Source organism: Anopheles aquasalis, chromosome 3, assembly GCF_943734665.1.
Source record: "Anopheles aquasalis chromosome 3, idAnoAquaMG_Q_19, whole genome shotgun sequence".
Taxonomy (NCBI): domain Eukaryota; kingdom Metazoa; phylum Arthropoda; class Insecta; order Diptera; family Culicidae; genus Anopheles; species Anopheles aquasalis.
This window is the reverse complement of record NC_064878.1, coordinates 4880001-4907500: the sequence shown is the minus strand read 5'-3', so window position 1 is coordinate 4907500 and position 27500 is coordinate 4880001. Positions and strand designations below refer to the sequence as shown.

Genomic DNA, 27500 nt, shown 5'->3' with positions numbered 1-27500 from the left:
TACTTTTATTTTATGCAACCAAAGTCCGCGTGAGGAAAGGAAAAATAAGAAGAGGAAAGGAAGGAAGGAAGGGAGTATGAGTGAGGTTTTAAGGGGTACCTGGAGCGCGGAACCCAAATCTCAAATAGTAACATTCTGTTATCAGCGTTTAGCACCGGACATTCGCCGGATTGTCGCAGAGTAGCTTGATCGTGTTGAAGTAGAGTCCTTGGGAGCAGGTGTACTTCCAGACACTCACGAAGACGCTGTCAGGGCGAAAGGTAACAAAAGGTTAACAAATATAACAGGTGCATGCTTTGATGCAACGGAGCTTACCCCTTGGGAATGCAACGATAGTAGACGCCACAGTTGGACGGATCGACGTAGTAGCCATTGTCTGGACAGAATTGCGGAAACGTCACGGCGGTGGTTGTTGGTGCTTTCGTTGTCGTAATCGGGATCGTCATTCGCGTAGTCGTGGTAGTGACTCTCGTAGTCGGAGTTGTCACTGGTCTCGGCGTGGTGGTGGTGGTTGTGGTGGTTGTGGTGCTTGTACTCAGCGCCTCATCACCTTCAATTTTTCTGCTGAGACCTTGATTAATGCTGCGCAGAAGCGGATAGCTACCACCACGACAGTTATTCCGTACATCATCGTTCTCAGCGTTAAACAGCGCCATTCCTCCCAGTCCACGCGACACAATGTACGATGCTTTCTGTTCCATGATGCGTGGATCATCGTACGTCATCCACTGATCACCGGCGATCACATAGTACGCCATCTGTGTGCGATCGAGTATTGGGACCCAGCCATCCTTTGCTTTCGCTTCACACAACTCCAGGTAGGATAGGAGACCTTCGGTGAGGGTATAAGGACCACCCTTGCCCCGTCCTGCTGTACGCGCACCAACTCCATTCTCCGATGCCGAAAGCAGTTTGATCGTGTTAACGTTGGCCGTAACACCGAGCAGAAGCTTTGCTGCTGGGGCACCGGACGTTAGCCACGCACTCACGATACTGTCCGTGTTCTGTTCGGCTTCGTAGGAAGTTATCTCATCACCTCGCGGATGCATCGGTGCCTGATGGCCCGTCCGGCCACTCCAGAATGCGTGCAGATCGAACGCCTGGATGCTAATGTAGTCAACGTTCTGTGCGATGCTCGGTACATCGTAACTCGACCGGAAGTAATCACTGGTTGGTGCGACAGTGAGCGACAACTCTCGGTTGTACATGTGCAAATTAGCGGTCAGTTCCTTCAGGAAGGCAACAAAATTGAAACGATCCTCCGGATTACCACCTTTCAGCACCGGATACTGCCAGTTAAAGTCCAGCCCATCGAACGGGTACTCATTCAGCAGGAAGTTCATGATGGACGAGATCGCTGCACGGCGCAACACATCGGTGCTCATCACCTTCGATATCATCTTGGAGCTTGTCTCTTCACCACCGCAACCGATCAGGAATGCCACTCCGGGGTGGCTGTTCCGAAGTGCCAGCAAACGCTGGAACCCGCCATTGGTGACATCGGTATAGCTGTCCAGCAGCTGGATCGTTCCGGTTGACGTAAGTGTAATCGCGTTGTAGACCACGTGAGTGCAGAGGGCCGGATTGATGTCATCAACCGTGACCATACCATTGCCCACACGGAATGTGGCCGCGTTGTTAAAGTAACAGAACACTTTATCTGGAATAAAAGATGGGGATCGGTTAAAGGCATTACTCACAAGAGAAGCAATGAGACAAGATGGCGGAATCCTACAACTAACGAAGCAAATTAAAAGACACACGCGAGTTGATGGCTTTGGTTTGGTTTTATTCGGAGGTAGAACGCATCATTCGAGAGATTAGCCTAACTTAGCCTAGAGAGGGTGCCAAGGCCGAGCGCACTAGCAATCAGCCTGGTAAGGGTACGTGCAGACGTTGGCCTTTGTGCTAAAGAGCAGATTCGGTGGACATTTCAGCAACCAGATGCTTTGAATGGGACTAGAAATAGAAGAGAACAACAGGCGATTGTTGAGCAGATGAAACCCTCGAAGGCACTCATTTCCTTGGTAAACTTACAGTCCCGGATAGCACTGATAGAACTGGGCGCAGTTGGTGGGATCACGGAGGAATCCGGAAGCAGGACATACCAGTTTGGTGGCCGGTGTGGTTGTAGTTATCGCCGGTCTCACTGTAGTCGTGGTTTGGCTAATCGGGGCCGTCGTTGTGATCGGTCTCGCAGTTGTTGTCGTTGTTACGATTGGTCTCGCCGTTGTCGTGGTGGTAATCGGTTTCGATGTCGTGGTGGTAGTGGCGCCCCCCGATCCAAACACCTCCTTGTACACGGTGCTAGTGATCGGATTTGCCCCTTCACCGCAAACTCCCTTCGCATCATCGGACTCGATCGACCACACCATAACGCCACCAAGTTTCATCTGCTTGGCGTACTGCACTTTGAGCGCGATCGATCTCGCATTATCGTACGAAATCCACTGGTTGCCCTTGTAAGCGTACGGTATCTGTTGCTGCTCATGCCAGGCCGTGGTGTAACCACCGGTGTTTAGTTTTTCGCAAATCTCCAGATAGGACAGCGTGCCCGGTTCCAGTGTGTACGGTCCGGCATCACCGGGCCCAACCGTGGGTGCACCGACACGCGTATCACTGGTTGAGGACAGCTTAAAGGTGTGACCGAACACCGGGACACCCAGATTCAGCTTGGCCGGATCCAATCCTCCATCAATCCATGCCCGTACGCAGTTATCCTGCGTAACAGAATGCGAATGTACTGCAACGCTTCAACCGATGGACGCTTCTTTTACTTACCACATTGAGCATACTGGTCGTGTAGCCCGTCTCCCAGGTGTTCGCGTACAGCGGAGCATTCGCCCCCGTCTGACCATCCCAGTACGCATGTATATCGTACGACATCAGGTTCACGAAGTGAACGTACTTGTTGATTTCCGGCACATTGTACGCCGATTGTAGGTAATCTTTCGTCGCGGCCGTTGCGATGGACAGCAGCAACCCTTCCTGATCGAAGCGGGCCCTCAGATCACGCAGCAGTTTTATAAAACCGACACGATCCTCGAATGCACCGCCACGCAATGTCGGATACTCCCAATCGATGTCGAACCCATCGAATCCGTACCGCTTGACGAAAGCAACGCTCGATTCAACGAAAACGGCGCGCAGCAGATCGGAGTTGGCCATGGCGGAGTAAGTGGCCGAACCCTCGCCCCAGCCACCGATCGCTATGAACAGCTTCACTGCGGGATTGCGTTGCTTCAGCTGCATGAACCGGGAGTAACCGTTGAGGCTCACATCCAGCCAGCTGTCCAGTATCTTCACATTGCCCTTTGTGTCCAGCCCGACGAACGTGTAGACTATGTGCGTGCACAGCGTCGGATCGATGTTCTCCACCTCGAACTTACCATTCCCGGTCCGATAGGTAGCCCAGCTGCCAAAGTAGCACACGACACGATCTAACGAGAGAGAAAGAGAAGGAGAGAAAGAAGAAGACACGATTGATGAATCGATCCCGGGGATGGTGTGGTATCATCTCCAGCCTCTCGAGTAGTGGCGCGCGTCGCGTCGAGTCAGTGATTGAAATGCGATCAAGCGAGTGCGAAGCGGGGACGGATTTTTTGTGTTTGGTTTCGTAGTGCACTTTCCTCAGTTCCGGTGAAATCACACGCGCACCAGGAACACTTGGGTTTAAAAAAAACACTTGCGGCGGATGATGGACACCCGGGAACGAGTTTCGATTGACAGATTGACAGAGGCCGCGCGTCGCCTCGCTAGAGGACACGCTCTTAAGGTAGGTAGACGGTGACGCTCATTACTCGCTACTCCGTACCAGTGGCCGCGTACAGGCTGGATATGCTGATCAGCAGCAATCCAGCTACCAGGAAAACCCTCATGCTTGGCGGCAATGCTGCTCCTGCTGCTGATTTCCAATCACTTTCGTTTCTTTGTCTTTCTTTCACGTTTGCTTCCTCTCTTTTAAGCGCACACACGCGCACACACTGATTCACTATAGGTGCCAAGTGGTTTTCTTTTTGCTTTGTTTGTTCACACGCTTCTGCACCTGCAAGGTCACTCCACCAGGAATTCCGGGAACGCAAGGTCTGAGTAACAACCGTCCAGTGTGGCACGGTTACAGATCATCGGTCTGCGATGGCTGCGTGAATCGTTTTTATACCTTCGATGCGCCCCCCCTCACCAAAAACCCAGGCGCTGCGTGATGCTGCGTACTGATAACGGGTCGCTAGCACCCTCCCTCTTCACCGCCACCGCCCACTGTTGTCCTAAATGATACGCAAATTGGCAACCGGGACGAGTCGGGCTGGTTTTGGCCATTCTTTTTTGGGTCTTAAACCCCCGGCCAACAAACACACCGCGTATGGTGGGGTATATGCTTGGTAAATAGTGTTATCGCGCTATCTTGGAGGGCAATTTGGGTGGCGCAAGATAAGCGCTTGGATTTGTGTGTTCTAGCTGGCTTTTGCAGAATCACCTCATCACAGGGCGGCCAATTGCTACCAACTTCTAGCCCCGGACCTGGACCGGAAGTGATGATTCTCACCTTTCTGGTGTCACAAACACAGAAAACGTGAATGTCATGGGCACAGATTGTGGCGCTACGTCACAGTTACCGGCTGCAGAATGCAATACACGACCACTTCAAAGCCTTATCCGAACCCCGTACACGGCTCGGCACAGAGACTTGGCATCGCAAATTGGAATCAAATTTGCCTCTCGAGCGTCGAGGAGACGGCGTTTACGGTGTGCGCCCGTACGGTGCCTCCGAGGCAAAACATAATCATAAAACTCACCACCAGCTGAGCCCATCCGGCTGGCCCCTTTTCTGAAGGGAGAATCTTTTTCCCTACCCCGCCGGAACCGGCGCCCTGCCCGCTAATGCCCGCTAATTGGATCCCAGGAGGGCCTGGGCGACCGTCGACCGTGGTGCGGGCAACTCCCAGGGGCACATGTTCGGCACGTGCCCTGATTAAATCGAATCCAGCCGAATTCACGTAAATTTGGATTCCAATTTGCAGTCTTCTTCTGTGTGCGTGCGTGCGCGAGTGTGTGCGTGGCTTTAAGGATGATGTATTGAAATGATTTTCCACCCCGATACATCGCTGGGTCGATAGGGAATCGATAGAGAGAAGCATCACTTGTTTTTTTTTTTTAGCTCATCAACCGTTTGGAGTTAATCGATTCTAAGCAACGATATTGTGCCTTGTCGCTGACCAAACTAAATTGCATTGTAAACAACGATCACACTTACTCATCTCTCTTTCTCTATCTCTTCCCTTGTTTCGTTTCAGGTAAGTGAATCAGAGTCTGCAAAGCATCCGGTAACCGCCAGACGGTATAAGCGCCTCATTGAAAGCGCTAAGCCATCGCCAGCCACCGGCCCGGCGGTCTACCTTCGCGTCCGTTTCCAGGAAGGCGCTTGGTTCGCTTGTTTTGCTGTTAATGCCAACCACATCAGCGACCACCACCACCATGGTCATGGTTTTGCAGATGCAGATTGTAATGTTCCGTTAAGGGGGATTCCCCGGGCCACCGTTGCTAAGCCCCTACTGTCAGCAATCATAATCCTAGTTGGCTCTTCAAGATTTGAGGCGCCGTTTCCAGGAAACCGCCAGGGGCGCTAGCTCTCTCGTAAAGAATGTGATAAGAAGGAAGCGGCCTTTAATCGGTTGGATCCACTTCTGGGCCATCCAGACGATGCACTTCCGTGCGTGCAATTGTCTCATTCTTCACTCTGGTGGCGAACGAAATGATCCCCGACCGGAAAGACAGCAGCAAAATTGAGAATCCGAAGCCGATAAGCAACGCGAAGGCGTCGCGTATGTAAATGGAACGCCTCGACGCCTCTTTCTCGCCCGTTGCTCGCAGAAGAAACTTGCGAGACAGACTGCCCCTCCCCCCGTTGCTGTGAGGTACAGGGCGCATCATATTTCAAACTTTTACCCCACCAATCGGCTTCCATGCGCCATTCCAGTGGGCCCCTTGTTGCATATCTGGAGAACTTGTTTTGCGGTTCGGATCGGTGTGAGTGCGACATGAAAGTCTGACAAACAGCTCTCCCACACAACCAGAGGGGAAAAAAAAGGGGAAATAAGGTGTGTTGCGGTCTGGAATAAACAATCAGACCCACACTACGGGTTGCCTGGTGGACGCAGCAACACCAAACGGCCAACTTTCGCACCAATTTGTCGCCTCGACATCTCGCACCACCCCGCGGGTGGGGGGATTTCTTGGAGGGCAAGGGCGCTAGAGTGAAGTTTTGTGAAAACGGGTTGAGTGATATGCCAGCGCAGGAGCGTAGGATCGTGGAATTGGTCGTGTGTATCTGCTCTGCCTTCCTGTCTCTGTCTCTGTGTGGTGGCCATTTCTCGCATCGTGAAAAACTCCTACTCCAAGCCGATGCCGGTGGCCTCAAACCAATGCCTTATCATTGCCAGTGGGTGGTGCTGAAGGAGAAGCCAGAGTTAGGGAAATTTTTAAGTTTTTCCAATCCCAGGCACATCCCGCAGGGTGTTCCACGGTGTCTTGTCTGCGTGTGGATCATGGGCACAACTTGTTGGTTGTAACGAGTTTTGAAGTTTTGTCGCATAGTTGTTATGCTCGGTTGTGACTCGTCCTGCTCACCTGCTCCTTCAGATCACCACGATCGAGATCGAGCCTGTGGTGGTGGTGTCTCCCACAGTGCTCGTCGTTTGGCGCATACATATCGCACATCTTTCGTGCGCTATCGTGTATCCCGTCGTGTTATGAATTTTCGAGATTGTTCGAGATGAGGCGACGCTTTGTTTGTTGGGATCGCTGTTGCTGCTGCTGCTGCTTCAGTCATCTATACCATCGGAAGCAAGTTTTGCCACGACATGAGTGGATTGCGAGGAATCCCCGCGGTTTTGTTTTTCTCGAATGATAAGTTAGGTGAAGTAGTTACGTGCGGTCTGGGTTAGCCATGGCATGATAAGACGCTATCTGTTGGTATGAGTAAACAACGCACCATTCGTTTGAGGGTGTTTCGATAGCAGGGGAGCATTGTCGCGTCGCAACTCAGGTCTAAAATTAGAAACATCACTGAATGAAGAATGTAAAAGATATAAAAAACCACGTTCCTTACAGATGGTCAAACATTACCGCATCTTCCGTAAACGAATAACAAAATCCAAGTAACGATGATATTCCACGTCAATAGATTGACCATCCGCCAGTTACAACAGGGTTAGGCATCCAGCGTGTCTCATGATTTGGGTCAACGCACCCCCAGGGCAACCGAATGCACGGAAGCGACCACTGCAGATGGCATATTTAGGTCCCAAAAGTTCATCCGCATAAAGTTTTCTCCCCCACAGAAGGGAAAAAAAATCGCTCTTTCCCTTGTGCCATCGGCTGCTGCAAGTGGCACCCGCGCGTGTATTTTCCAGCTCCGAAAGTTGCTGCTGTAACTGGAGCATTGATGCTGGAGGGACAAAGTTGTGCTGCGGAATATTCTTTAATTTTTGTTTCCACGGAAAAAGTGGACATTCAAATCCGTGGCCGACAACCGAAACTCATCGATGGTAATTGTGCGCGCACCACCAACACGCCATCATGGCCACTGACAATGGGCCACAGTGCCGTGATTTGGCAAATGTTTGCGACTCGGGCGGCGAGCAAATCGAATTTCCTGCTCGCTGAGGAATGCCCCTCGGGGGAAGCGGGGTGCGATGGAGAATGTCCTTATGCATGAAGTCCTCGAGAGTGAAGTCGGGCCCCGAACTGGGAAAAATTGTGAAATTTCTTGGCGGAACGGCAGGGATAGTGGAGGTGCTGGTCCTTGATGGCATTTTCCTCGTGGATGGTATGGCGTGGTGAAGAAGATGAAAACTAATTGAGGCGTGAAATTGATACCGAGGCGATACCGTGTGTCACTTGGCTGCCATGTGGCCATGAGTTGACCAAGAGCACCCAGCTATAGCGGAGGCCTATTAAAGCTGGATTTCATGAACTTTTAAAGAGAGTTACATAAAGAAAAGAATGTAAGAAGTTAAGGAAAATACTGATAAAGAGTTTTCTTCACTTTTTATACGCTTGCAGCCACTATTCCTGTGAGATCGCTTGAGAAAGAATTGCCCCCGTGGAAGAGAAATGCTCGATCGCTTTGCCAATCGATAAAAGAAGGACGCTCCAGGCATTCTCGAACGACCGGGACGCCAGCATGCGATGAGGAATGTGTTTTTCGCTCTTCGATCAATTTAACGTAGAACGCCTGGCGCTCCAGTGTTCCGGTTGGCCAACCGAGCGCGTACGACGAGCGTCCATTGTATGCGTCGGTATGTGCATTGAGCAGCAACCAGTTCTCCCTCCCTCCACCCTCAGCACAATCTCATACAATCACGGTGGGCGTGCAGGAAAGAACCCTCGAGGATTCGATGTCACCAACACTGCTGCTCGGTTGTTGTTGTTGTTGTTGTGGCTCCTGGTGCAGGGCTGTCGAATGGCCCGAAAGTTTGTCAATCATCCCTCTACACGTCCCCTCGGCGTGTTCCATATTTACATTCATAACTAAATTACGAAATGATTTGCCGTTTTGCGTTCTCTTTTCGAATCCGCTCGGAATGCTCTTCTTCTGTGAGGCCCAGGCCGGTTGCTGCTGGTGCCGGTGCCGGTGCCGGGAACTTAGAGCCCGGAGGGCGATGGCGAAAGCGATTTATTCAAATTTTACGAACCTTTTCCTTCAGCTCCTCCCGGGTCCAGGGGTGTGGGGTCCAAGTGCTAGTGTGTATCCTTTTTAAGGATGTGCTGGGGAGCGAGGGAGGGGGAATAGAACCCGTTACCACACACAACAACACACACAAATACAGAGGAGACACACATGGAACTGCGCGTGGATGCGTTGGAACGAGTGAAGATTTGCAAATTTATCAAATTTTCGAGCGAAGGAAAATTGAAAATTCGTTGTTATCGTCGTCGTCGTCGTCGTCGGCGTCCTCGTCAAGGCCTTGAGGTTAAATCTACAGAGTGGAGAGGAGAGAGAGAGTGTGTGAAGTGTCTATTCTTGGAAAATCGTGCATCAGGGAAGGGGTTTAGGATGTGCAAGTCGAGACGAGCTGTCAATCAGTGCAATGTGCGGAAGCCGTAGCAGAGAATGCATGACAGAATGGAAGTGATATTTGTTTTGAGCTCCTGAACAGTGCTGAAATGATGATTCGTATTTGTATAACACTTTCGAAGAATTTCCACATTGATTCCGTAGTATTAGCAGCGCATCAATCAATCGGCAATAGCTCAGATGAATGCTCTCGTACAACTAAAGAAAAATCCTCAAGAGAACTGACTGTCCTTGCTCAAGTGGACGATAGAAAAAAGAATCAACCCGCAAAAAGGACATTAAAATTGCGTAATCGTCTGCTGCTGAGTTAGCATAAACCAACGGCAAATTCAACGAGAAGCAATTCCATTCCCCCAAAACGATGAATATTAACTGAACCGAAAAGTCACTTTTACTGTAATGAATTGCCCAGCCCCGGCCACCTAGAGTGAGGTATTAGCATTCTGGTATGCGCTAAGCACCGCACACATACATACCCTCGAAATGAAATCTTGACACCCTCCGAGGTCTGTCTTGGAAGGCAGAGAAGGTTGAGAGAAGAGAGCCGCAAGATTCTGCTGACACTGCACCGGGGGCAGCGGGAGCGCGGGAATGTAATCAATTTTAAATGTGAAATGATTCCTCCGGCGACGAGGGTGTCCCCTTACGGTGATTGCGTAGCCACCTCGTCGCCTAAATGTAGCTAATCTCTCTCTCCGAGCGCTCTGATAACGCACAGAACGACGCTGCGCCAGGGCAGGATGATTAATGAGCCGGAGGACAAACAGCTGAGCAGGCCAAAAACGGTGACGCCCTTCCTCCCCAGTTGGCGTGATTTTTGGCCCAAGACGCCGTTCCTTCTCCCTAGAGACGACTCCTCGCTGGCGTTTATTACGCGGACCGTGGCCATCACGCGGTTTTGACGCACCATCTTCTTCGGCAGCGGAAGGAAAGCATCCTCTAATTCGCCTTACTGCCGCCCTGGAGGGGATGATGGATCGGTGATGGAGCGGTTAAGCGCGCTGACACGTCATTACACGTGGCGGCGGCTGGCGTGGGGCCCAGGACAACAACGAAATTAGCATCCGGAATGGACCAACTTACGGTCTGCTGTGGTGTTGCGAGATAAGAAATACGTCGCGAAGAATTCGAAAGCGAAATGGTGGTCCTCCTCTTAATAACATCCAAGTTGGCCGGCCTTCCAATTGGTTTACAGCCTCTAATTGAGTTCGAGTCCATGCGAAGCCTATTTTTAAAGTGTTCTCGAGAGCTGTGTCCTGTGGTGCGTCACTTGAGCGCACCACTCGGAACCCATTCCGCCCGGGGGGCACCTGGGGGATGGTGATGACTAATTTGTCCGAGGACCCTCACGGAACACTCCGGGCTCAACTCCGGAGTCCTTATGTATGCGCCATCCTGCCATCGTTCACACCATCGACATTCGTGGCGCGTGATTCTCCCTCAGTTCCACTCAATCTATCAATCACCGGGCACGACGAGAGGGTAGAACAGCAGTTTAGAGCCAGTGCAGGGCAACAAAAATGAGAAAAAAAAAGAACAGGGAACCGTTCTAAACTGCGAAAGGGGTGCGCTACCGGGTCGAGTCGTGACATATTCGCGCAATATGCGTGTGCGAAACCAGTGTGGCCACGTGGTGCGCCTAGGCTACCCCGAGGAGGTTCCCGAAAATGGTTCCGGTTATTTGCGAAATCACGTTCGCCGACCGTGAAAATTGAACCTGTCAGCCACTTGAGTAGAGGAGGGCACTAGCAGCAGCAGCAGCAGCACGGCGCGTTTCTAACAACCAATCAGGCTTGTACTTCCGTTCCGTTTAAAATTTCGGCACCAGAGGAAGAGGAGAGGACATTCCGGAGGGCCTCCTCACACACGAAGCGTACAGTTCCGTTGCTGTTGTGGCGTTTGCGAAAATATTAATAACGAATCCAACTATCGCTTCGAATCAGTTGATTGAAATTTCACCAGCAGTTCCATTCCGCGACGTGACAGCTCAACCCTCCTCTCTCTTCTTTCCACTCTTCTCCTTCAAAGTGAGGAACCAGGTTCGATTAAACGCAAACTGATTGATTTCGCGTCGAGCTGCGACGACGCTAACAACCGTCACGTGTCCTAGTTGGACGGGAAGCATACCGGAAGCAAGTAGTTAGTACGTACGGGAGCGAACCAAAAATTGTCTCAAAACTTTCCGACGGACATTCCTGGTCCCGGGTTGCGCCGTCCACAACACAAAGTTGCAGAAGAAGAAACTGTAAATGTTTCTATATAATATAGATTGTTGCCGTTGAGTTAATAAAACTGTAATGAATACCACACCGTGGCCGCACAGAAGCCACAACGGCCGCTGCCAGAAGCCCGTTTGTAGACCACCAAGGAACAATGTAGCCGCTCGCTAGTAAATACTTTTGACCGATACGCTGGCGCGGGAAAAACATGCGGAAAGAGAAAGAAAAGATGCGGGGAAAACTTTTTCCCCGTCTCTAATTTGACGTTAGTTGTCCGAAAAATGAGCTAGCACCGGGATGGGTGCGGAAAGCACGATGAGGACGGTAAATGCTGTGTTGTTGCTGCTGGCCACCGAGCTTCCGAGCGAGCTAGCCAGTGTCTGCACTGCACCACCCTGCTGGTACCACACTGCAGCGAGCGCGCGCGCTATTGAACGCGTCCCGGAGCATTGCGGCAAGCCATAAAAGTAATGTAGAAATGTTAGTTACATTTTATTGGATTGGATACTTTCTTCTGCAGCTTCCGCCGTGGCCAGTGGTGGAGCTACACGAGTGAGGGTAAAATTTTATTGGATTCGGTTTTTCCGCTAGCTAGGAAAATGTGTTCAGCGCAAGAAAAAGAGAGACGAAGAGACTGAGAGAGCGAGAGCTAAAGGTTTTTGTTCCATTACAAGGCGCCTCCTGAAAGTTGTTGCACTTTTGTTGTTGTGCAGTTACCGTCTCGGATGTCGGTGGAAAGGATCCGTCCGGAAAACTTCCCGGACAGAAACCAGCGTCCAATCGCGCCGGTACGGGGGATCCTGCTTCAGGTTTTCATCCTATTACTTGGTGACTGACTCTTTTCCCTTTTTTTGTCCTTTTTTTCTGTTGTACCCTGAAAGTGTAGGTACCAGCAGGACCAACGGTGGCTCTCGCTGGGAATCTTGGACACTTGGGACGATATTTAGTTAACCATTCCTCTCTCTTTATCTCTGTTTCGCTTACCTTGCTCTCTTGTCCAAGTTTTTCCCGATTTTTGACGTTTAGTCCATGGACCCCCCCATCTATCGAACGAAGGATTGATTTCTGTTGTTCCGATCCGAGACACAAGGAGCGGTGTAATGAGATAATAGAGAGCTCTCGATAGCTTCGCTAATTACCGCTTTTGGCTGCTTAAATCAAACTTGGACTTTGTGCTGTCAACTTTCCCGGTCCCGGTCCGGGTCCCGGGATTCACGATGGCGATACTGAAACCAATCAAGGAACAACTTATCGGGACATCATATCCTTGGCATGCTGTGCTGTATAGCCATAAACTGCAGACGACAGTGGCGCTGACGTCTGCCAGAAAGTAAATCCCAAAAAGTAATCCAGCGAAACCCCACCAAAAAAAAAAAAAGAAGCGAAGAGAAGAAATCTCAAAATCCGATAGTTCGTTCGCGACGTTCGCTGGAGTTTTTGCTGCTTCTCGCCATCTTCACCTTTATGTCGCTACCGTATCGTGGTGGCTGTCGGTCGTGGTGCCGTCGAGTCCGGAATTTCCTTTTTTACTTTTTCTCTCGACTCGATCATAATGAAATGGACTTCGACTTGGGCGGTTGGCGACAGCGTTCGGTGGCGAACTCAATGAACTCTTCCGGAAGTTCCCTCCCTTAAAATGATCTTCGATGAGAAATTCCCCGGTGGGGCTACGGGGTCAGTCTGGACAAAACAGACGGGATATTTCCGGGTTTTGTCCGAATGTCGCGATGCATTTTGCGCGACGCAATACCGTTGCAGTGATGCAATCGCTCGAGACATCGCTGCATCCGGTATTCGGCTCGGAACAAAAAGAATTCCTGCTGCCAATTCCTGGGGCCATCTGGTCATTCCCTCGATTCGTTGTAACCTTTCAAAACTGCCAGGGGAATCGATTTTGGGGTTTTGTTACACAACGTAATGCACGCCACCGGCTGGCGACATAAAACATTGCTTATGCGATGCGAATTCATTGGACGCAGTTCCGCAAAACTTGGCGCGATAGAACGCGTGCAGTTTTTGGGGGAGCGTTTTTGCCGCCGAGAATCCCCGGGATTGAGTAATTGAGAAGTTGAACGAAAGAATGCAGCTTTTTCCTTCCTTCCTTCCATCCCAGTCGCAGTCGATTCGGTTTTCATATTTATTGCATGCCACAATCCCCGGCAAAAAAGGTGTCTCCGACGGGCGAACTGTGCAAACAGAAGCAGAGGAGCGACATGTTTCGACGTGTCTTTTCCCGATTTTGTTCAGCCTGGTGCTCTCGATCGATCGGGCCACCACAAAGCATGGGACACAAATAACGGAGCCACTCGACAGCGCTCATATTTCCAGCACTCCACCTTCTACATCCCAAAACCAACCCAAAAGAGAGGGAGCCGTACCGGTAGGAACCGGATATCGACGTCGCACCGTCAGTGAACCAGTGAGCCATTGAGAGCGTCAATTTTATTTATTTGGCTCATTTGTTTACCAATCAGCGCTCAATCTCCGTAGCCATCCAGCCACACCAAACCGTTGGTCGGTGAGTCAGGAAGTGCCGGAGAAATGGGTGAATAAATACACAATAAACTATCGCCACAAACGCACACACAGAAACAGTTTACTTGGCGACAGAAAGGGAACCCCCCGGAAAAAAGGGGTGATCACTCCGGAAAGGGAAAAAAGAGCAAAATATGTCCCGGGAGCCACCGCGAGTGCGAATGAGAAGAAGCATCGTATGGTCGCTATGGCGCTATGGTCCTCCCTGCCTGACATTGACAATCATTATTCAACGCTAATGGTGCCTGCCCTTGATCCTTGCCAGCTGGAATCCTGCGAGGCAGGAAGTAGGTTACCGTGGCTCGCGGTCCACGACGACACCAACGACGACGACGACGACGCAAAAGGAAATCCATGGGAAATAACCATGGATATGGTTGAGTTAAATGAATGGAATCGCTTGATGGTGGTGGTATTGTGAAGCGAGTGACATAACTATCGGCCTGTCCTTTCCCTTCTCCTTTCCACGTGGATCCTTTTAGCATAAAATGGCCACCGCCTGGGAGGTGATTGAAACGATAAGATCATTATTGCAGGTACTTGGCCGAATTGATGTCGAAGGCAGCAGCAGGATTTACGGTCACCGGTGTGCGGATGACGCACAATTTTTGGGCGCCGTTCGCTATCTGGGTGGGAAAATCTTGATGCTGATGCTGACGATGATGATGATGAGGTGGGCCATACCGGCGTAGATGATGGGAATTAATTTATCAGTCCAAGCGATGCGATCGATTTTATTGCGTAGGTTCTTTGTTGGATCAGATTTCATTTGAGTAAAATAAAGGTTTTTGTTATGTGACTTAAAGAATATCGATCCCCTATCTTTAAAGATGTCCCTGCTCACTCTTTCTCAGAATTTATCACTTAAGTCTCACTTCTTTACTCAATTATTACACCAGCAACACACGATGCAGTTTCCGTTTCACTTGGATGCACAAACAAATGCTGCAAAATCCCGTTTTTCTATTGATTCCTGATCAATCATTCATAACATAACGGGCAATTTGTATCAATACGGGTAGCGCTTTCAATTCCTCCCCATTCCTCCATTTGTAATCGCAGCACCATCAGCAGCAGCATGCACGCTGTCGAGCACACGGAATAGCATGAGTGTCACTCAACAGGACACCAGTTGCTGTTAAACCTTTAAACAAATACTGCATAATACATGACCATGTCCTGGGGGCCACCAGCAATATGTTTCATGTCTCCGCGTGTCCGGACAAGAATCCGATCCGATCCGACGTAACGACGTCATACGTCCGACTTTGGAATGGAATCATAAATTTTTATTGATTTCTGCGGAAAATTTCCCCACGAGCGCTCCACCGGTGAGGAGCACGGCGAAGATGCTCCGGATGTAGCGCAGGTCCTGGGTCAGTCCTTTTAATTCCCTTCGCATCGGCAGCAGCAGCAGCATCAGGAGAGGAGCTGGAGCAGATTGAATGGAGCATGGTCTTTTCGTTAGCTTTTCCGGTTGGTTGGCTGGTCAGCCGGCGCGATCTGGACGTAACGAAGGTACCTGAACACACACATACAGGGCTCAAGCTGGACGTTCTTTTATTTGTGTATCGAATTTATCGTCCACCTAAGTCCGGAAGGTCGATTGGATGCTGATGCCGGTTGCAAGAGCAGCACATTCTTGAGCTCCAGCGCCCGTATTGGATAATATGTAAAATCTCCAAGGATCTTCCTCCCCATCTTCAAGGCGTTCGCAATTGAATCTGGATTCCCGGGGATTCCGTCCGTCCTGTCCGTCTGTCCGGCTGGATCCCTCTGGTCCAAAGTGGCGACGTTCGGGCACCGGACTTTTTGTTGTGAGTCCTCGCAGATCGGTCCACTGGTTGTAGGATTTATTACATCTCGTTTGTGGGTCTGCTAGGACCGACCATTGCCGACCACAAAACCTACGCGGCGCGGTCCCTTGGTTCGCTGTGGTTTCGAGTGGTCCGCGAAGTTCGAACCACCGCGGCTGCTGGTCAACAAGGGAACTAATATTTTCCCTTGTGCCTAGTGTCGACCATTGGGACACGCTACCAGTCGTCCGCTACCATTATCGGGCAGCCAAGAAAACAAATCAAACAAAACGGCATCGCAGCCCCGAAGGAGGTGCAATGGTGAGACGGAACCTCGGGACCGGTAGCTGTTTCCACTTGTTGGCCTGGCCTGGTAAGAGAGAGAGAGAGAAGCGACGAGAAGTTAAACAGGAAAGCTGCCAACCAGCGCCCGTCAAGATTTATCAAACTCGGCCAACAATATTATCCGCAAATATTTGCGCGAGCTTTTCGCCTCGGACACGAACGGGTCCACCAAGAGCGAGCTTTTTGCTGCTGCTGTTGCTGCTGCTGCTAGTGTTTCGGTTGAGTTCGGTTTGTGTAACGATACATTTCGCGACATGTTCACATGAGTGTTCCGGCAACAGTGTTTGGCTCTTTTGTTTCTCTTCTTGTTCGTTTGGAGTAGAGTCAACTGGTCGTCAGCTTTTGCTTTGGTATAGTAACTTGTGAACCGTTTTTTTGGGAAAGAAGAGAGCCTTTGTACCTACGCAAGGGAAAGGATAGTGAATAAAATAGCTAAGTAAAATATGGGGTAATGTTTATGGTGGATTAATGAATCACGTTCTTTGCGTTTATTGCATTCTGCATTAACTCTTGGACTTGAAAAGGAAAGGAAATTGATATTTTACCTTAAGCTAAAGCAAAGCAGTTTGAATTTTCAATAGAAACTATACGAAATTGACGATTTTTTTTTATCCTATAGATATATTCCAACTTACCAATTGTTAAATTAGAAAAGGCCCAATGCAATATAAAGGCGCACAAGAAACAAACACGTTAAATTACGCTTTAGATGATTTATAGATCAATCATAAAAAATCCAGCTGTCTAAATTGATGCGAATAGTGTCCAAACCTTCAATTGATAATTGATATAAAATTAAAACATTTTATAACTCTAGATCAATAATGACGCACTAGTAACAGCTGCAGCAAGTGCAACTATTCAAAATCATTCCCTAACACAACTAAAGACAACCACAAACATAGCTTACTACACTGTATTACATTCCTTAAAATGAAATCCACCCAAACTATGCCCTCAACCCCGGAGGGGGAGGATTAGCTACATGACATAATCGATAAATCGAGAGCTAACCCCTTCACACCTTTACTGTACCTCTCTTTGACTGACGACTACTCCCACTCTCCGCAAGGAGAAGCCTGTCAGAAGCAGCATGATCGACACCTAAAACGGGGGACCATGCTAAATCGAACTTTCTCCCCGCGGAACCAACGACTCTAAGGACTCACAGCGCGACAATGTAAGCCCGAAATAACTGGCTGGCTTCCTTCCAGAATCACAAACTGCGTGCGAGGGGGGGTCTGTGTCGCTTCATCGTCATCGTCATCATCGTCGTCGTCGTTCAATCGACCAATTTAGTGTCCTGACAGTTCAATTCCTTTGATACCTTCTTTGACTTTCGCGGAATTGTCTTCACCCCAAGCGCCTCTCCCCAATGACGATGATGACGTTGATTGGCCGTAGCTGGGCAAGAGGCGGATGGGGAGGAACTCGGTAACTCGTTTTGGGAATTGCTTGCCGGTGGTGTGTAACTCACCTTTTACCGCGCACCGCGGTGGTTGCAGAGAACGCAAGCACTAACGAGAAAGGATATGAAACGGTCTGCAAAAGGGTTGAAAGGAAAATTACCCTACCGTCCGTCCTGCTCCTTTTCTACCTTGAAGGTGGTGTCTTCCTCCCGGGGTGGCGTGGCTCATGCCATCCATCCTCATGCCTTCGATTCCCTCCCCGGTCCGGGTTGGCACGGCTGGCACGGCAGCCAGAACGTCCTTGTACGCAATGTGTGACATGTAAATGATTAATGATTTTATTTCGTCGACGAGCAAAATGATCTCCCTTTCCTTCCCTTCTGTTATATCACTCGCTTTTCTCCTTTTGGGAGCAAACCGTTTATGCTAACAATGCAGCAAAGCACTTTCGCCACTTCCTCAGCCTCAACACAAACACAAGGACACGCACACCGGCATGACCCGATTGTTGGTGTTGGATGCTTCAGCACATTCTGACACTCCCGGGAAGCCAGCCGGTATTGCTGATGATCAACAATCAACGCTCGCTCGCTCGGTGAACGGCCGGAAGATACGTACCGAGCAAGGCCTACTCCGGAAGACACACGAATGGAGGCAAAAGTTCCTCTCCGTTTTCTCTCCAGCCGATGCGAGACTAAATCACTTCCTCCTCACATCCCACACGTCCCGGGAAGCATACTGGCCGATTCAGCAGTAAATCAAGCCACCGGGGGGAGGGCGGAACAAGCGCCAGTCAGCCGCCCGGCAGCTCGGGCGCGGTTACACGGCTGGTTGTCCAGATTTGCGGATGTAGCGCTGTGGCTTCTGTTGGCCTGCTACGCCCTGTCTGTGACACGTTCCATGGCCGGGGATAAGACACACTAACGATCTCTTGCACGCTTGCTCGTTCCAGAGGCGCCACATATGTTGCGCCTTCACTTTTGACGCTGACGCGGAATGGGAGTGGGAAATGTAAAACATTCACGCTTTCCGGCGACCTCACAGCCCAAGGCTTGATTGACAGGGTTGGTGGTGTGCCAGTCCTCGAAACAGGAGCCAGCAGGAGGGGGGGGGGGGGGCTATTGGATTGGAATTATTAAAGAGCCCCCGGGACCGAACGCGGGGGGATATCGAGGAGTAGCGCTGAGCCCGTTATAAAGTACCGTGATTTATGTTTATGATCCTCCCCTTTCCTCACGAGTCCTTTTCCATTTCTACCTGGTTGTGACGTACTTTCGCTATTTGGAAGGACTCGTAAGTCAACTCCGTACTAGTGTTCCGTGGTGTGGTGTGGAGTGGCGATGGAGTGAACTAAATGAAACCATAAACATAATGCGTTACCAGTAATGTGCACCAGTGCACGACCCAGCGCGCACACTAATCTTATTGAGTGCTCAATCCTATTTCAATGATTTTTACGATCACGCATAAACCCCTTTTTTCCGGTGGTGGTCGATGGTCGCCACTCGGTGTCTCCCTCGGAAAGGGGTTGCGTTTGGTAGTTGGTATGGAAGAGGTGTACAAATAAGGGGACCTGCTCTCCATCCGTCTCGATTGGCTCGTCTATTATCGATTGGCTTTTTTTTTTCTTCTACTTTTCCCCCATCTGAACAGCAAGCATTACAGTCCCATTACAGTCTTGATTTCATCGAATGACTGGAGATAGAAGTACCTTCAGTGAGCATTAGATTGGATGTTATGGACCTATGCAACTAATGTGTTTAATGGTAAACGATCAAAAAGCTATTTAATAGCTGGGAAAAAAATCTAATCGAATTAACAACTCGATCATCACTTGGATGTACCTCATAAAACACTGACTACATCCGTAAAATACATCCTCGTGTATCCTCCACCATCATACAGGGCTGTAGCCATGGAATTAGCCATCGCTCACAGCTCCACTGAGGTGTTCAGGTGCGAAAACTATCATTCAAATAACACTCTCTGGTTTTTACTCGATTCCTGGAAGCTCTAAACACATGTAACACTCCATCAGAGCATGCTGGAACTAAACACCGGCTCGTAGTACCACCAGCATCCACAGTAGCAAAGGCTCCCGATTTACAACGGAACATTTCGGTTGTTTTTGTTGCTCTTTCCAGCGTTTGTAGAATGGTTACGCTGCGGTGTACAGCTCAGTAGCAGCTTTTCGGTGAAAGTTATTGCCGGTGCATCGTCCTGGGTGGTTGCATTCCTGGCTCCCACCAACAGGAACTCCTGTTGGTGCATCGGTGATTACAGATTCATTGCCAGTGCGGGCGAGAGATTTTTCTCCTCCCGCGATGGTTGTGGTTTAGAGCTACCAGTAAACCAGCACAGACGTGTCTAGCGGATCTCTCAATATTGGGTGTCTATTGCTCTGTTACAGCAATCCAATTTTGGAGGTTCCAGGGGCTGCTGGTGGGATGGCCACACCTAATAAAAAGAGATTCATGCCCAACGAACAGCCATATCGTTCATTTCGCTTATTGTTCGCGGGTGCGTTCGCTTCTTGTAACACATTTTTTTTCACCTTTCTTCACAAATCCGCTTAAAGCGTCAGCGACCATTGCAATGGATCCTCCACTTTAACACGCCATGCAAATGCCGAGGGAGCGTGGGCAAAGTGCACTGATTACACTTATAAATCATGTTGCTTAGCCGCTGCCTTCGGTATCTCGGTAGCGGCACGAAATGTGATCACTATCCGTTATGCGTTCCACTCATGCAATCATGACCCCTTAACTAGCTTACTGCCCTGGTCCATGGCTGACCAGGCCCACGGGGAAGGATCGGAACCAAGCCGAGAAACCATACAACAGAGCGAGACTCCACACCGCTACATGATCCTTTCACATATCGATCGTCAGGGCCCGGCGGCTGGTGCGTTTCTAAAATTAACACTTGTACACTTGTGAATTATAAAATAAGTGGCTTCCGGTTTTCCGTTGGCCACCACCACCGCCACCGTCCACTCGGTTTTTCGATTGCTTCATTTCAGTGTAAAGGCGCGACCAAATTGCACCGTTGGTCCCGTGTGCTGCGTTTCGTGTTTCGGTAACGGGGAAACCGTGAACCCGGGTTCCAGTTACGCCTGCCTGGCTGCTTTGCATGGCTTAAGACGTGTAATTTACACTTGCACCACGTACTTTTGCTGTGACTGTGGCGGAGGTCTATTGAACCAACATTATGCTGCCATCGCAACACGTGCGCATATCGAGACGGCATTCGACGGTGAAAGAGGAGAGATTAAAAGCCCCCGGTACGTTGGGAGAGCGTCGTTTCCTTTCCAAACGTTTTCATGTAACAAATTGCAATCATCAGCGAAAGGAAATTGCCTTGTTACTTGTGATAAATGGTTTCGCTTCCGTTTGGTGTGCAGCAGGAACTTGCAGGACAACAAATGCACGGAAAAATACCGAAAGGCAATAGAAAGAAGGATGCAGTTTCTGTTCGCAATCTCTGAAACAATCCGATGCGTGTGGACTTTGAAGCGAAATTTTATGCAAACCTAATCTCGAAGCTCTTGAAAGGAAAAGGCTGACACAGAAACTGCATGCAGCATAAATGCATCATTGTGTACTATCACCGTTTGATCGTGGCGCATGATTGAAATTCAAACTGCAACAAAAACGAGGATACGGAACCCAACAGCGTGCCAGCAGCTGACGCAAACTAGTGACGCACCGAAGCCAATTTTACGCTGTAATCGATTACAGATGTGACCCTACGTAACTGACACTGAGAGACTGTCGTAGGCGTCGTAGCATCAGTGAAAGAGAGAAAGGGAGAAAGAGGATTTTGATTTGAACCTTATAACATATTTAGAGGCGTTCTGTCAATCGCTTTCACACTCGAAGACCGATTACCGTATTCATTGATTTATGTTGCAGGCAACGAGAGCAAACGTTTGTGTTGGTGGTGTGTGGGAGAGTGGGCGCCATATGTTGGAACATCCAACCCACGATCAACCGACCGACCGACCGACATGGGGATTTAAATATTGATTTTCAAAATTAAAAATGATGCTGGCATATTAAACATGGCGTCGCTGTCAGGCTCAGGTGCTGAATGTTTAATATCAAACCAAACCACTCCCTTCGTCAATTCGGAACTGCTGTTACCCTTCCGACAACCGCTGCTTTCATCCGCAAGGACCACATTTGCAAAAGAGAGCAGCAAACTCCAGGCAGAAAAGGAATCAAAAGGATCAAGGACAACCCAGTTGGAGTAGAAATATGAGTCCTCGTGTCCAACGACAGCATGAAATTCTATGAAAAATCCGTTTGCAAACAGCGGATATACCAGTGGCTACTTTGTCGCAAACCATGCGACAACAAAAAAAAAACAGAGAAACTCCTCGTCGGCCACGAAGGACATGAAACATTGGCCCGTAATTTGTCTCGAAATCAAAGCACTCCTTCCTCATCAAGTATCCAAATATTTCCCTTGGATCGCACGACGACAAGGATGGCGCACACTCGTGTCATTCCTTTTTGGCGGAATCGACATCTCCCCGGGTGATTGTCTAGACACCGCGTGTGGGCGATGCAGGGGCCAAACGAAAGCAAACCGTAAAAAAAATGCCAGAATCTCGTAAACTGAAGCTAGAAAAAAGGAAAAACAGTTGCGGCCAAAATCACATACACCAAGCCACGCCATCACGTTACAAATGGCGGCGAAAAGAAGGAACGGCGTCTGGAATGCCCTGAAGTGGAATGGCAAAAGGACGGCCGAGACGCGTCCTTTCCCTTCTGCCGTGTTGAGTAGCGAAATATTTACATAGACGGGTCATTAATAACAAGTGCAGTCCTGTTCCCGTCGGAGACGGAGAGCGCCGAGAGCGAGCGAACAAGTTAAGCTTCGGACACATCGACACTTCCTCCACTCCACGAGATGTCGATTTCCTGATTTTTCTATCTTTTTTGTTGTTGCTGCTTTCTGACCTCCCCACCTCCCCCCCCCCGGGGGGAATTCTTTCCTTTATGCTTTCCTGTCGATTCGTTTTACGAGTCCGGGACATGCTTCTGGTAGCGATTCCGTTACTTTTTTCCCACTTTTCCGGTTCCTCGTGCTGGAATGTGTGGGTCTTCCGTGGGGAAACATTTTTTATCCTGCCGGTAGGAGAACGGAGAGGAACTGATGGGGCGCGTGGCGAGACCATCTTAATGACCCTAAGTATTCGATGTCATCCTTGATTTGTGTCGCTTTGGTGCCGCCAGATACGCCAGACGATGCTCCGTGGCGTTCGAGGTGAAGTGATGAATATTTCCCGACATTAAAGTGACTCCCTTGTAATTGCTTCGTCAGGTACCTTCCCCCTTTTAAACATTTGCAATCGATCGATGGTACTCTTATTTCGAGTAGTTTGTTCTTTTTTTTAGTCATTTCCACAATCGAACATTACTAACCCTCATCTCAGCTACAATCGGAGCAGCGGAGAGGGCTATTGATTAATAGTCCCTGTCCATTACGCCCAATTCTCGCTTTCGCTCGCACGTCTGAAAGGTATGCAATCGGTTGAGCACCGACCGGGAGCACCTCCGTTGGCCCATTATCTCGTGTGGAGCAGGCCCGGAAGGAGTGGGAATCCTGGGGCCACCCTCTCTTCATCATGAGGGCAATTTGGGCTGAACTCCCGACTCTTCTGTCCTGTCACAGCATGCTGTGCGCAAGTGTCCTTCCCAGAAGGACATCCACACACCCGGACCAGGAAGAAGGGATCCTCATCAAAGGGACAACCACTGGGTCGAGAAGCGCGCGCCCAACCGCTGCCAACGCTATAGATCACTTTATTGTAATTCATTTCCCATCTCTTCGGGTGGTATGCATGCATGTGGGTGGGTGTCGGATGAGCTGAGACGGTTAGCGCACCACCCGGGGGATGGTCCGGTTTCACGCTGAGTTGGAGAGTTTTTTTTTGTGTTCGCACTCTTCCGGCGATCCAGGTGGCCAAGGCGACCGTCCGGTACACGTCCACGGGAAGTCTGAAAATAATGAGGATGTCAAGCAGGGGAGATATATTAACTGGAAATTATTTCCTGACACTTTTGTGCTGCCCAGTATCCCTCGGTGAGCGCTGGAGACGTTCTGTGTGATGTCCTGCTGGTGGCACGGTGCTACCGTGTTGCCTTTCACACGATGACGAATTGTTGAGAAAAGGGAATAGCAAGGACAAAGAGAGTAAATACAATGCATGCTACATACTGTAACATCCTTATGATACAACAAAAAAAAGGAAAACCTTTCGGAACGTCCTAACTTATTCCCGATCCCGTTCTCTAACCAGATTATCCACGCTACTGCTGGCCACAATCACCGAACGAAAGCAAAGTACAAACAGCTCATAATCTAAAATAGAACGACTGTTTCAATCTGTACCAAGGGAGCAGCTCTCTCCACCAAAAGTCTCTCGAGCATAGAACAATCCAAACAGAGTTCTGCAGAGTTCTCATATTCCGCCGCTTGGACACTATTGACAGCCACCACCTCGCCATCAACCTCGAACACAACAGGCTATTTAGTATTCATATTCCACCGAGACACAAGCATTCCTACGGAACTCTCCGGACCACAACCTGGCTGCCACACGAGTTTTCCTTCAGCAAAAAAGCAAGGCAACACCTTCTCCTCCCACCCCGCGGGGCAAAATGTAACAAATTTAGCCAAATCACGCGAGATGATTGTTTTAATTCGCTTGGTAAATAACAGAAGCAACCGACCGACCGAACCGAACCGCACCGAACCATTGCCACATTGCCGCTGCTACACCTCTCTAGCCTCCAGGTGGCTCGTTACCTCGTATGCGGAATTGCTTTTGGGATTTTCCAAAATAAAAGGAGAAGTATCGAAGCAAAAAAAACCAAAAAAACCGGAACAACATTGTAGGTGGTTTTTCGGCGGTGGTGGTGCTGACCTACAATCTAGTGTGCTTCCGTGTGGTATGCTGGCACTCCGGTTTGGTGGTACTTTTAGTTCCCGGGGCTTTTACATACCAACACTTCCGGGAGCAGCGTGGCAGCAGCACGATGGCAGTGATTTTCCGTTGGCGGCATGAATCCGAGGTTCGACGCCACTTCTAGCTGTTGATTTTATGGACATTCTTTGTATTTTTGGTTGATTTTAAGCATTTGGCCCGGGTTGTGTCACACGATTTTGGCATGGAATGGGCGCGAAAAGTACGGCAATAGTTGGAATCCATGAAATAATGTTGTTGACCTGTAGAATCGTGATTGCTTTCTTCGATGGTGAGTTGTCGTGAAACCGAGAAGCGATGTCTGCACGGCACGAATGTCAGCTCACTTGGATTGATTCATAATGGTTAACCATTTGCCATCGAGTTAGCCATGCTTGGATCGACTTTTAACAGGTGGCGAGCAGTTGATGGGCAATTGAAGTTGAAAGCAACAAATCAATTGAAAGGTGAGCAACGACGTCATCGATAGAATGTTTAATTTGAAGAAGAGAGCAGACCGCCCTCTCCCTTTACCATTCCGTTCTTATTCTATTTTCTATCATACCACTAGTGGCACGAGGCGCAATGATGAAGCAAAAGAAAATGACGAATAATAGGCAAATATTTTCCTTTCTATCAAATGAATCTTCATCTTGGTGGGATGAAAAGAATTCGCTCGCAATCATCCCTTAGCCCCTCCCGGGAAAATCATCCTGGATGATAAAAAGAAATAAAAGCAATTGGGGGACATGTGGAAGGGCGGAAAGAAATGGAAAAAACTACATGCCCATTTTCACCTCATTTCTATTCAATTTCTCTCCCGCCCTAGTATTGGAACGGGAAAATAGAAAGAACGACGCATAAGAGTATTCATTCGTTCCCCACTTTTTGTCCCAAAATGATGCTCTATCTCTCTGCTCTTCGTCGATTCCGTAAAGCGAGTCCTGGGATCATGCACTACTATCTACAACCCCGCAAAGACGTAGAATAAAATCTTCCAAGCATCCATATGTGTGCGTGGTACTCCCCCTGGTCGGTAGGTGGCATAATTTGTTCACATTTGCAGTCGACAAAGAACCAGCAGTTCCTCCTTCGCCCCCTTTTTGGGGTTGATCCTGCGCGTTAATCCTCTTCGGTTAACGGTGCGCCTAGTGCCAGTCTTTCCTCCCAGTGGTGGTGGAAATAGGGGGGGAGCCGTTTCACGCTTGCAGAACTCAAAATAATGATGTCTTTAACCAAAACAGACGTTCGATTTATTTCGTATCAATGCACAGCCACTGCGCGTGGCCGGGAAAAACGGATGTGGTATCGGGAGCGCGGTCGCTCAGAACCGGAATTCTCGCCACCAACCGGGAGCAGGGCAATTGTGTGCGTTAGTTGGGAAAAGGAGAGAGAGTTGGGGATACAAATTGTTAGCGTCGTTCTGGCAGAACTCTGGAACATTTGGACGATAATAGAGCAGAACGAGAACGGGTCTCGCTTCGCTATTGATCATTACGAGGAGCCGTTCTGGGGGATCAAACGAAATGCAATCGGAAAGGGGAAGCCGAGACTCTGTTGTGGGACAATCGTGAGGGGGCAACCATTTAGTGACGAAGACGAAGACGATGTTGTTGTTAATGGAATCTTCATCTGCTGTTCCTTCTGTTGTTGGTTTTGAAATTCTCGCCATTCCCAGCTCAAGAGGATCTCTTTTTTCCCGGTCCTATCTCGCCAGTACAGTGCAACATGCGCTGCGAAACGGTAAATCAACGTCAGGTCATTGCAGACACCGCTTTTTATGGCACTCCTCTACCACTACTGCTCTGTCACCTGACCAAATACAGGATGCTTTCCTTGCTTCCTTCCAAGATTTATCATCTTCGGAGCGGGAAAACGGAGATCCGGAAGAGTCGGGGATGGGCGTTGGGCAGTGAGTGGCGCGCAAAGTATGGAAATCCCATCACCGGAAGCAACTCTTTTGCGCTGTCATTTCGCATTTCCCTAAGACCACCCCGCCCCCGGGGGTGGATGGTGGGTGGTTTCGGACCCCTTTGTTCTTCCAGAGCGCAGCCAAAGTGCGCAATTTTTTTCTCTCTTTTTCTCGCTCTCTCTTTTTTTCATTATCCTCACCTTGGTCCTGGAGGTCCCCCGGATTGCGCGTTCGAAAGTCACGACGCAAGGCGAAGGCGAAGAACTCTTCCACCTAGAGCAGCGAAAGAGGGGACCCGGGGACTCGGATGAAAAGTTTTTCTTTCACCTTTTAATGAATATTAATGGAGTGTGCAGTGGCACCGCGGTGCCAGGAGCCAGGTGAGTGGCAGGACCGACCAGCGAGAGAACGGAAGTGCGGAACTGTGGTTTTTTTTGGGGGGGTTTGGGGAGGTGCAATTTGCCTGCATCAGTGCACCGGCACAAAAGACGCCGGAACACCGGAACACCGGAGTGTACGCATCTCCCCTAACCCACGGATCTCGGATGGATCGCTTCACTTCCTTCCATCGCCACCTTCTCCATCGGCCTTGCTGTTGCCGTGATTTTTCCCGCTTCCCCTTTTCTACAACGACGACAAACCGAACCAAGGGTGTCCTGCGGGACCGAAGAGCAGTGGTCAGAAAGGTGTTCGCCTTTAAGTCTGACCAGCCAGCCAAACCAGAGAGACACTTCCGCTACCCTCTGCGGTCAGCTGACGGTGATGATGGTGGGATGCTGATCCTCGGTTTCCCATTTCTGACTTCTTGCTGCTGCTTTGCGTTCTTAGCCAGAGCCTCTAAGCCGAGCAGTCGACATCCAGGGCTGGCCAGTGACAGGTCGTTGCTGCGGGCGAGCTCTAGCGATGCACTCGCGCTACTTGCCACTGGTGTGCTTCGAGGGGAAAAGAACTTTTAACCCTTCCAGCCACTCGGTTAACCACAAAGAAAAGTCGAATGTGTCTGTCAGGAACGTCAGGTGCAGCAGCAGCAGCACAGTTTGGAGCGAGTGAATCATTTTCTACCTTTATTTGGTTCCAGGAATTGCAAACTCCACTGGGAGCTACTGACTCAAGATAGACGAGCTCGAAGGGGAGGATTTTAGGACGAAATCTTACTTTTAGATATGGCAATTTGAAACTCTCGAGTTCTTTAAGAAACTTGGTTGATGCTGCGCAAGGCCAAAGGCAAACAA

At 49.6% G+C, this 27500-nt stretch overlaps 3 protein-coding genes across 7 annotated transcripts in view; 1 reads left to right on the top strand and 2 right to left on the bottom strand.

Annotated features, from left to right (window-relative positions):
• LOC126575709 (teneurin-m) overlaps positions 1 to 27500 on the top strand; it is a 471232-nt gene that overhangs the window by 71808 nt on the left and 371924 nt on the right. The gene's annotated exons all lie outside the window — the stretch shown is intronic.
• LOC126575719 (probable chitinase 10) lies at positions 49 to 1059 on the bottom strand. Its single transcript, XM_050236563.1, has 2 exons — positions 316 to 1059; positions 49 to 245 (listed from the first exon to the last, which is right to left on the bottom strand). Exons 1-2 carry the CDS (start codon positions 1047 to 1049, stop codon positions 149 to 151), a joined length of 831 nt encoding a protein of 276 aa, XP_050092520.1. The 5' UTR covers positions 1050 to 1059; the 3' UTR covers positions 49 to 148.
• On the bottom strand, positions 1824 to 4057 carry LOC126575718 (chitinase-like protein 3). Its single transcript, XM_050236562.1, has 4 exons — positions 3815 to 4057; positions 2782 to 3440; positions 2038 to 2720; positions 1824 to 1959 (listed from the first exon to the last, which is right to left on the bottom strand). The coding sequence occupies exons 1-4, from the start codon at positions 3876 to 3878 to the stop codon at positions 1863 to 1865; spliced, it is 1503 nt and encodes a 500-aa protein (XP_050092519.1). The 5' UTR covers positions 3879 to 4057; the 3' UTR covers positions 1824 to 1862.